Source organism: Psammomys obesus, unplaced genomic scaffold (assembly GCF_907164565.1).
Source record: "Psammomys obesus unplaced genomic scaffold, mPsaObe1.curated_primary_1811, whole genome shotgun sequence".
Classification (NCBI taxonomy): Eukaryota; Metazoa; Chordata; class Mammalia; order Rodentia; family Muridae; genus Psammomys; species Psammomys obesus.
The window spans coordinates 4827732-4838914 of record NW_026596095.1 but is presented as its reverse complement, the minus strand read 5'-3'; the positions used below and the strand labels follow the sequence as shown (position 1 = coordinate 4838914).

The following is an 11183-nucleotide window of genomic DNA, read 5'->3' as shown; positions in this document are numbered from 1 at the left end:
TTTCAGATGGAGAAGTCAAGAAAACTTAGGCTAATTTCAGTTTTAAAAAGAATCAAAGAAACCTAACATACAGCAACAGAGTATGGTATCTGGGTCACCTGCTCCCACTACTCAACCCTTCCCTTAAGAAGGCCTGTGGTGTTGCTCAGCCTAGTGGTTGCCTTGAACTGGGGGATTTTAAGATCAAGCAGGAGTTTATAGTCTGTTCACAGAAGGCACACTCTGGCCTCCACACATCCTTGGAGCCCAAGAGGAGAGACACCAAAAGAGCATCAAATATGCTCATGGAAGAACAGGGCAGGTGGACTTCCTAGAAAGCAAACTCAATCTTCCAATTTACCAAATCTCTATTGATGTCAAGCCCCGGGGAATAATGTCAATGCCCTCGATAAAGGGTTTACTGAACAGAAATCAGCAAGAATGCCCTTGAAATCCCATCCACTCCCTTGTTCATTCGGTGGCCTTAAACAAGCTACTTAACCTCTTGGTGCCTCTGTTTCCTTATCTTTAAGTCAATCGTAACAAAAAGGCATGTTTGCTGTGAAAAAACCCTGACCAAAATCAAGCTGGGGGAAGAAAGTGTTTATCTAGCTTACACTTCCTGATCTCAGAGTCTTACTGGGGGAAGTCAAAGCAGGAACTCAGGGTAAGAACTGGAGGCAGGTCCTGAAGCAGAGACGACGGAGAAGTGCAGTTTGCTGCATTTTGCACCACTGCAGCTTGCTCCCTACGGTTTGCCCAGCCTGCTTACTTACAGAAACCAGTACCATCTGCACAGAGTGGCCCTGCCCCCTTAGCTCCCACAGCAATCATAAAACAAAATGCCTCCACAGACCAAAGCCCACGGGCCAATCTGACGGAGGCAATTCCTTAGTTGGGGTTCCCTCTCCCTAGAGACTAGTCTGTGGCAAGATAACATTAAAATCAACCACCACGGGAAATTTCTCTCATTCGATGGACTCTGAAGAACACCTGGCATCTCTTACAGTATTGTTAAATATTAGCTGTTATTGACAAGTTATATTTCCCACAGCATTTCACGTATTTTATTTTTGTGGGGTGTGCATGGGGGAGGGAGGCGGGGGGGGGCTGTCAATGACATTTTAGGAATAAGGCTGCAAAGAGGTTAGATGACTTGCACAACGTATTAAGAAAATGTTTTTTTATTTTTTATTTTTAACTTGTGTTTTCTTTACAGGGAGAACTTCCCTAAACATCACCCCCGCTTGTCTCGGCTCTTTGATTCACTTTTTCCTCGAGAGGAACAGTGACGGTGACCACAGGACGCCAGCCCCGCGTTCCGCCCCACCCCCTCACCCCCCCAGGACCCAGACTCTTCAAATCCCCGCCGCACCCACCTCTCGCGAGACCAGTGGTCTGCGCTAGAGGGAGGGGAGGCTCCCGGAAGTGGGCACGGCGGCGGGGCCACGCCCCCTGGGTTGGTTGGGGGGGATCCTGCAGAGAGGGAGCATCCCGAGGCCGCGCGGGGCGGAGACTCGGCGGCCCCGGCCTGTCACTGTCACCTAGCCTGGGTCCCCGCGCTCCTCCCCGTGCCCTTCACGGCGCCCTGCCCTCCCCGGGCTGCCGCTCGGCCCGGCGTTCCCGCTGTACCCGCTCTCGCTCCCGACGCCGCACGTCGATCCCGCTTGTAAGTGTCTGGAATGCGTCCGGCCCTGGACGCGCATTCCTTCTATCTATAGCCGCTCTGTACATCGAAGGCCGCCACAGCTATTCCCGGGGCAGCAACTGCTTCCCTCTCTTATCACCTCCCCCTGCGGCTGCAGACCCGAATTTGGGAACGGGGTGCCCTTCCACCTGTTTCCTCAGCAGCCTGATCTCCTGGAGGCTGCAGTGCCGTTTGGAGTTCTCAGGGTCTCTGGCTCAGGACGGAATCTATGCCCCTGAACTCCAGGTTTTCGCAGATGCGTTGCTTTTCTCTGGGAGTTCTTTAGCTTTTTGGTCTGTTCCGTTTTGAAGAGACTGTAAGAATCTACACCTTTGCTTCAGGCTTTCTTATTCTGCTCCAAGAGAGAAGAAACTCTTCTCCCTTGTCGAACTTTACACTCTTTCTCATTGCTCTCCTCGGCTTTAAACCTATCTAGGACATGTAAGTGGCACTGTCAACGCCAGAGAGTTTTAGGTCACATTTTCTTTTTCATAATTCCCTTTCGTTTTACAGGGGTAACTCATTCCACCTTGGAGTCCTTTTAATTCTACGGAAAGAGTTCAAACCCTCCGGAAACGAAAATGGAACACAGTAAACAGGTTCGAATTTTACTGTTGAACGAAATGGAGAAGCTAGAGAAGACCCTCTTCAGACTTGAACAAGGTCAGTCGCAAGTTGTTTGATTGGGTCATATATATATAATATATATATAATATATATATTATATATATTTTAATGCATTGACAACCTATGAAAATTTTCTAAACTTAAAATTAGGGACTGGAGGGGTGGGTATAACTCAGGTAGAGTGTGTGCTTAACATAAATGAAGCTCTCTCTCTCGCGCGCGCGCACACACACGCACACACACTAAGATGAAATTTCATAGATTTTGATTTGTGCCAAATTGGTACTGTGTTCCACATCAGTGGTGAGTAATGAAGCTTTATGTTGATTAAGAATATATCTGCCATGTTAGAACCACAGTAGCGCAGTCTACTTCTGCAAACTACCTCATGAGGCAGAAACTTCAGGTAATAGGAAATCACTCACGGGTGGAATTTTTGCCTAGTCTGTGGGAGAACTGGATTCAATCCCTACACCAGGAAAAAATAAGAAATGGTAGAAAGTACATGTGTAGTTAGAAGATTGAACATGCTATTGATAATAGCATTTATTGTTATGACTTGTTAAACCACATATAATTTAGCTTTGCGTATATCTGTAGGGTTGCTTTTTAGAACACACTCTTTTCCTCTATTGAAGTTAAGCACTGGTAAAAGAGAGAACAGCAAACAGCATAGTAAGCTATTGCTTACAATATCAGAAGCCTCTTGAGCAAGTAGAAGATAAAGGCAAATAAAAAGTGGAAAATCTGATCAGGTGATGTTGAAACATGTTTGAGCTATCATTTAGAGAACTGAAGTAAACTAGGGATATAGCTCAGTGGCATAGTACTTGCCTGATACAAGCGGCGTTTGGGGTTCAAGCCCTAGCATAACAAAAAGATGTAAATAAAAGTAAAATGAAAGCTCAAACTGCAATTTTATAAGACGAGCTAACAGATGCTTTATGATCAGTACTGAAAACAGTTCACTTATAATTTATAAATATAACTTGTAAAATACAAGGAAAAAGTTTTTAATGCATCAAGATAAAATTAGTCCTTCTGTTATTGAATGAACATTGATAGATATTTTGAAGAATTCTTTCTTTACTATTTTAAAAGTTAAGATCTTAAAAGCTTTTACCATCTACGGTGTTCCCTCGTCTTCCAGATTTGTTTGAGCTTTTAGGTCACTGAGGCCTGGCTCCAACTTTAGCTCTCCTGACTCTGCACTTCTCTGATTTTGATTTTTCTTCCTCTACTTTCTTCAGTATTTTTGTGAGTTTGGTGTCTCTTTATTAGGCTCTTTTCCTTCCATGTTTAAATTAATTGCTAGAGTCTGCTAGGTTTCCCTCTTTTTCTGTTTTCCTACCATCAGATAGTTATGCGTTCTCATGGCCTCATCTCTTGCCTCTCTGCTGAGGACTCTTTGAAATAAAGGCCTCTTTATTTCAAAGAGTACCACTTTCCTCTTGGAAGCCTTTGAATCAAGTATAATGACATGGGTTAGTAAGCCACTTTTTTTTTTTTTCCTCAGCTGCTAACAAACTAATGTTGAGCAAAGTACATTAATATAAAGCATTAATTTCTTTGTAAAGATATGTTGCTCTCCTATGGAGTTTAGTTTAATACTGTATTTTAGTAATATAGTTTTGTAGCGATAGAGCCATAAGTAGCAACAAAATATTTGTCTTTCTGCTTCTCAGTCCAGTCGGTGGAGCTTAGCTTGGCACAGTACTGTGTTGTAGACTAGTCATGGTGTAGCTCTGTTAGGCTGTACTTTCATCTAACATGGTCTAAACCACTCCCTTTCACCAAACCTTAGTGATGGCTCTGTCCTCATATTGTCCCAGGCTAGAATCATAAGCATTCTTTATGATGTCTCCCATTTAACTGTTGTCTCTCTTTAAACTCTTTTTTTTTTCTTGGTATTTTTTTAAAAATTTTTTTTATTTTTATTAATTACACTTTATTCATTTTGTATCCCCCCATAAGCCCCTCCTCTCTTTAAACTCTTATATCTCGGATCTCTCTCCCTGTTTTTCTCTTCCATCTAACCAAATTTAGGAGTCCAAATCATCTTCTTATTCATTTTCTCTCCTTTTGATTTATGGGACTTCTGCCTGACTTCCAAGACATTCTGAATGGGACTGCACTTTTTCCTGCCAAGATTGAATCTCATTGTTCCCTGCAGTTAGTGTCTGAATTTTTAAAGCTCTACCCTTCTGTACTGCTTATTCCTTCTCTAGTGGCCTTTCTCATGCCCATGCTTACATCTCCACTCCTGTCAGATCCCTTTGTATCTGTTATTCCTGTTGCTGTCATTCTGTGTGTTCAACTTTCAGTTAATTAAAATGCCTTAGTGAAGGCTTCCTGCAGTTTTTCACTGTCTCCTTGGTTTGGTTGCCCGTTCCACATGAACACAGAACAATCGATGAAGCGGCGCCTGAAGTTTGTTGGAAGTCCAGTCCCCAAGCAGCAGTGAGGTTTGTAAGCATGGGACAGCCTTACGGACTTAGTGCTATGTGCGACACTTAGATGCTCACTGATACCATCAGTAGTGGTGCATGTCTTTAATCCCAGCACTGGGGAGGCAGAGGCAGAGGCAGTGGATCTCTGTGAGTCTGAGGCCAGCTTGGGCTACAGAGCGAATTCCAGGACAGCCAGAGATACACAGAAAAACCCTGTCTCAAAAAACAAAAACAAACAAACCAAAAAATGCTCACTGGTTATATCTTAAGCCCCAGCGAAAACTAGCCCGAACTGGAAATTCAGCTAAGCTGCTTGAAGAGGCATACGGAATAGGGATTACCAAGAATAATGTGAGCTAGGCAGTAGTGGCATACCCCTTTAATTCCAGTGGCCAGATCTTTGAGTTTGAGGCCAGCCTGATCTACAGAGCGAGTTCCAGGACAGCCAGGGCTACACAGAGAGATAAGAGCAAAATAAAACAACCCCCCCCCCCAAATATGTGGTTCAGTCTGGAACACTAATAAAGCCAGTAAATTCATCCATTTTTTAAAAAATAATGGTGTGATCATATTATTTTAGATCAGTGGTTCTCAACCTTCCTAATGCTGCAACCCTTAATTACAGGTACTCATGATGGTAACCCCAACCATAAAATTATTTCATGATACTTCTTAACTGTAATTTTGCTACTGTTATGAATAATAATGTAAATATCTGATAGGTGAGGCCCTAAAGAGTTTATGACACACAGGTTGAGAACTGCTATTTTAGAAGGTAATTTATAATGTGAAAGAATATTAGAGGGAACATTGAGATAAGAAATAATTGAGAAGATCCTTTTTAAAAAAAATCCTATCTACCCCATCTACATGCCTTTAATCCCAGCACTCAGGAGCCAGAGGCAAGTATATCTTTGTGAATTCCTTTTTTTTTTTTTTTAAGATTTATTTATTTTATTATGTATGCAATGTTCTGCCTGCATGTACACCTGAACACCAGAAGAGGGTACCAGATCTCATTATAGGCGGTTGTGAGCCACCATGTGGTTGCTGGGAGTTGAACTCAGGACCTCTGGAAGAGCAAGCAGTGCTCTTAACCTCTGAGCCATCTCTCCACCCCCTCTTTGTGAATTCTAAGCCAGCATGGTCTACATAGAGTTCCAGGCTAACCAGAGCTACATAGAGAGACCCTATCCGCTCTCTACCTTAAAAACTATAACTGGGCTGAAGAAATGACTCGGTGAATAAAGTGCCTGCTGGACAAGCACAAGGGAGATCTCCAGCACTCACATAAAAGTGGGGTGCACCTGTAACCCCGGCACTGTAACCCCTGTCTCCACAGAGACAGGTGGAGCTAGGGGGCTTGCTGGCAGCCAGTCTGATTGATCAGTGAGATCCAGGATCTATGAGAGACCCTTCTAAAAAAAGAGTAATGTGGATAAATCAGCATCAGATGAAAGGGGAGGAGGTTCTCCCCTATCAGTGGACTTGGAAAGGGGCAGGGAGGAGATGAGGGAGGGAGGGTGGGATTGGAAAGGAAAGAGGGAGTAAGATACAGCAGGGATACAGAGTTAACAAACTGTAACTAATATTAAAAAAAAATTAAAAAAAAAAGAGTAAGGTGGAGATGACTAGGGTGATCTCTCAGCAATTAAGAACTTGCTGTTCTTGTTCCCACATGGCTGCTCACAACCTCCTGTAATTCTGGTTCTAGGGCATCTGACACCCTCTTCTAGCTTCTGTGGGCACCAGAGACATACATGGTACACATAAGTACGTGTGGACACTCATATGTACACATAAAATAAAAATAGTCACCTGTGGTGATGCATGCCTCCAGCACTCGGGAGGCAAAGGCAGGCACATCTCTGTGAATTTGAGGCCAGCCTAGTCTACAAAGTGAATCCCAGACACCCAAGGCTCTGTTACACAGAGAAACTCTGCCTTGAAAAAGCAAGTAAATAAGTAAGTAAGATAAGATAAAAATATTTTACTCTTGAAAAAGAAAAAAAGGCAGAGAAGCATGACGGAAGACTACCAGCATCAGTCTATGGCTTTTGCATGCACACTCACAGCTGCACACACCTGTACATGCATTACATACAGAAAAATAAAGAAAAGAGTCTAAACAGTCATATCAGGTTAAGGATGATAACTTAATGATATCAGAGTTGAAAGGGGAGACAAAAGAAGAAAAGTTTAAACTCAGAGGAGTTAGTGACAGTTAAATGTAAAGGGAAAAAATTGATTTTTGATTTTTCGTATTTGACTGATTCCCCAAACCTTTCTCTGGTTTTATTTTTTTACCCTAAGAGCTGATTATAATTTTCATCATTGACATCTCTATAGATTCTTCAGATTCAAGTAAAAGTCCAAATTAATGTCTGTTCTAATCAAGTTATAGTCTCTTCTGTTTTCCTTGTCTCATTATGTTTCAGAAAATAAACAAAATTAGTATTTCTCAAACCTGAAATTGATTCTTCTTCTTTCATCTTTTATATAGGTCGACCAGATTTACACTTTTTACATTTATTCATTTACTGTTATCACTTTGTGTATGTGTGCCTAACTGCAGGCATGATCATACCACTGAAAATGTTTGCAGGACAGAGGACAGCTTTTGGGAATCAGGTCTCACCTTTTGCAGAGGTATCCATGAGGGAACTCAGGTTTTCAAGCTTGGGTGCCAAGCATGCTTACTGAGCCATCCTGCCAGCCCAATTGTTGCAATTTTTAAAAAATATTCAGCTAGACCTGGTGGCACACACCTTCAATCCCAGCACTTGGGAGGCAAAGCCAGGTGGATCTGTGAGTTTGAGGCTAGCCTGGTCTTCAGTGTAAGCTCCAGGACAGCCAGAGCTACATAGAGAAACCCTGTCTCAGAACAAACAAAAAACAACCACCAAAAAACACCACCATCACCAACAAAAATAAAATGTTTATTTGCAAAGGTTTGTTATTTTTAAAGACCTATTTATTATTTATTTTACGTGTATGCTTGCTTGCTGGCATGAATTCTTGTGCACCAGACATATGCAGGTGCTCTGGAGGGCCAGAGGGTATTGGATCCCTTAAACTGGAAGTAGAGGCAGTTGTGAGCTGCCTGATGTGGGTGCTAGAAACTGATCCCAGATCCTCTGCAAAAGCAACTAACACTTGTCTGCTGAGTCATATCTCCAGCTGCCAAAACCATGTACGAACTACCTAATGGGGAATTTTTGTTTACAGTAGTAATTTAATCACTTGTCTTCCTAGCTGTGGAGAAGAGGGCTGTGACTGATCCAAGAAAAGTGTTCTCAGTGTTAACGTGAACCAGATAGCCACACCGTGTACTCTTGTGACCTAAGCTAATTTTAGCAGAGATAGTTCATGTACTGTAGGGAACCTACTCCGTTTCAGTGATTTGACTTAACAGTTTAGAATAGCTTTGTGCTTTGGGAAAATTTACTAATCCACTACTGGAATACAGAAAGAAAGTATAACATCTTTGAAAAGTAATTCAGTTTGGTAACATATGAATTGGTATTGATGCTCTCGTCAGATGAATTAATTCTCATCAGATGAATTAAGAACAACAAGAAAAGACATTCTTATCAGAAAGGTAAAGGTTGTAGTCTAACTAATACAGGCTCACAGTCCAGCCTCCTTTATTTGTTGCATTTTGCCTTGAATTGCACCTTTACCTGAGCTAGTCATATTGTTTTAAATCATACAGATTTAGCCTGTGGCTTTGTGGTAGAGCATTTATGTAGCATGGACAGGCTCAGGACTCCATTTTTAACCCCACAAAAAAGCAAATTTAATTCAAATTTAGAAATTAGAATCTTTCAGAAGTTTTATAACCAGAGGAAATATAACCCTGAACATCTCTCTTTTACTTCTTAGAAGTTGTCAAATCTAGCCAGGTATATAGGCACACGCGTTTAGTCCCAGCACTTAGGAGGCAGAGGCAGGTAGCTCCCTGTTCAATTCTAGGTCAGTCCTGGCCAGCATAGTATGGCATATATGGAAAGAGAGAAGGGTCAGGGAAGGGGGAATGTGGAGGAAGGGGGAGATTGAGGCTGACCGACTTAAAGGTGAGCTAGAAGTGTCTGAAATTTACTCTTTGAGATTTGTCCTTCTTAGAAGTGGTGGTGATCAGCCTTCTATCATGGGAAACTCAGAAAGTAAGAAAAACAAAACAAAACTTTATTTGACCCTTTGAAGTAAACATAAATGAGAACTAATTGTTTTTTGTTTGTTTTTAACGAAAGTGGAGGTATGGAGCGAGTTGTCAATTTTTTCTCTGATACTCAAGTACAAAACCTTTAGAGCTTTGCAGCTCTCTGCTCTCTGCTGCAGCTAATCAACCCTGCCCCTATAGCATGAAAGTAGCCATAGACAAGACATAAATGAATTGGAGTGCTTGTGTTCCAGAAAAACTTGATTTGTAGAAACGTATTGGGCTGGCTGCAGTTTCTCAAGTGTTCTCATTATTAACTTTAGAAATGCTTTTGTTATTATTTTATTTATATAAGTGAATACCTGCCACCTTTAGAAATTTTCCAATCTGTTTCAACTCTTCTAAATAAAGATTTCAGTTAGTTTTCCAAGTTTAACTATAGACTAGCTTGTAAAAATAATTACCAGGAGTAAAGTGATGAAATAGACATTTACTAGACAGATTTTAGCAAACGTCTACATAACTGGTGATTGGGATTCGCAATTAGAGTCATGGTTTTAGTATGTATAACCACTAAGAAATCCTATTTTATTTACATTTGGATACCTTTGTATATATAAATAGTTGAGGCTATTAAAGCCAATTGTCAGAGTAAACAGAATTTGTAATATTTAAATTTCCTTATTACAAAATATTAAACTAAGACTTAAAAAAATAGTGAGCAGTGCAGGACTGGAGGGATGGCCGAAGTGAAGCATGCTTCCTGCTCTTACAGGGAGCGTTTGGGTTCCCAGCACCCACCTTAGGTGGCCTACAACTGCCTGCAACTCCAGCTTCAGAAGATCTGACCCCTGAGCACACCTCTACTCATACATTCACGCAGTCACACACATGTACATACCATTAAAAATAATAGGGGGCTGGAGCGGTGTCTCAGCGTTTAAGAGCGCTTGTTCCACTTGTAAAAGTCCCAGGTTTGATTCCCAGCACACACATAGTCACTCACACCTATCCATAATTCCAGTTCCAAGGGATCTAATGCCTTCTTTTGACCTCTGAGAGCACCAAAAATGCATACACATATATGCAGGGAAATACCCACACATAAAATAAATGAATAAATATAACCTTAAAATTTTAAAATAACTAAAAATAAATCTTAAAAATTAGTGAACTTTTAGAAAGTAGTGAATATTCAATCATATCGTTTTCTCAATACTATCTGCTTTATGTGTATGAGTGTTTTGCCTGCATGTATGTATGTAGGAGGGATAGGTATGTGTACTCCATGCATGCCTGGTGCCCATGGAGGCCAAAAGACGGTGCTGGATCCCCTAGGACAGGGTAAGGGATGCTTACAAGGCGCCAGGTTGGTACTGGGAACTGAAAATGGGTCTCGGCCCATTTACGTTTATTTTGGTTGTTTTCTAATTTGCATAATCTATAAGAACAGTTATATGAATGCTACATATAAATATTCGTATTTGAAGAGAGCTTCTTTTCTTTCTCATGTTTGCTTGAGAGAGGTACTCCATTGTTCCACATACTGTTTGAGAAGTCTAAGTGAGTTTTAACCTTTGTACTACAGTTTCTCTGAATCATTGTGTAATTACTAAAGCAATATTTGTATAAACTTAAGAGACAAGTTGTTTAAATATCAACAATACCTCTGATATTTGTGCATGTTACTGCTTTTTCTGTTGATAAATTTAATTACTCTTAGAAACATGTAGACATATATAGTTTTGAACATCACAATGGTTTTTACTTCAGTTATTGATTGGGATGGGTATTTCTCTGATGACATTTTGTAGCCCTGGATGGCCTAGTGTACCTGCTACATTGACTGAACTGACCCTCCCTTTACAGTGATCATTCTCTTTTTGCCTCCTGAATGCTGGGATTATAGGCAAGGCCTCTATGGCCTGGTAAGGCTGCTCCCCCCTCAGGGGGAGGTGATCAAAGAGCAGGCCACTGAGTTCATGTTAGAGACAGTCCCTGTTCCCATTACTAGGGAACCCACTTACTGAGCTGCCATGGACTACATCTAAGCAGGGGTTCTAGGTTATCTCCATGCATGGTCCTTGGTTGGAGTATCAGTCTCAGAAAAGATCCCTGTGCCCAGATTTTTTTTTTTTTTCTCTCCTGTGGCAGGGTGCTCCTGTCCCCTCCAAATCTTTCTATCTCCCTCTTCTTTCATAAGATTCCCTGCACTCTGCCCAAAGTTTGGCTATGAATCTCAACCTCTGCTTTGATACCTTGCATGGTAGAATCTTTC

The 11183-nt window shown here is 41.4% G+C and overlaps 1 protein-coding gene across 1 annotated transcript in view; it reads left to right on the top strand.

Annotated features, from left to right (window-relative positions):
* The first annotated feature begins 1425 nt into the window (after positions 1 to 1425).
* Positions 1426 to 11183, top strand: part of Agl (amylo-alpha-1, 6-glucosidase, 4-alpha-glucanotransferase) — a 60615-nt gene continuing 50857 nt past the window's right edge. Inside the window, exons 1-2 of the mRNA XM_055628126.1 lie at positions 1426 to 1648; positions 2180 to 2329. Of these exons, the coding sequence (XP_055484101.1) occupies positions 2248 to 2329 (82 nt within the window). The 5' untranslated portion in view covers positions 1426 to 1648; positions 2180 to 2247. The remainder of the gene's footprint in view (positions 1649 to 2179; positions 2330 to 11183) is intronic.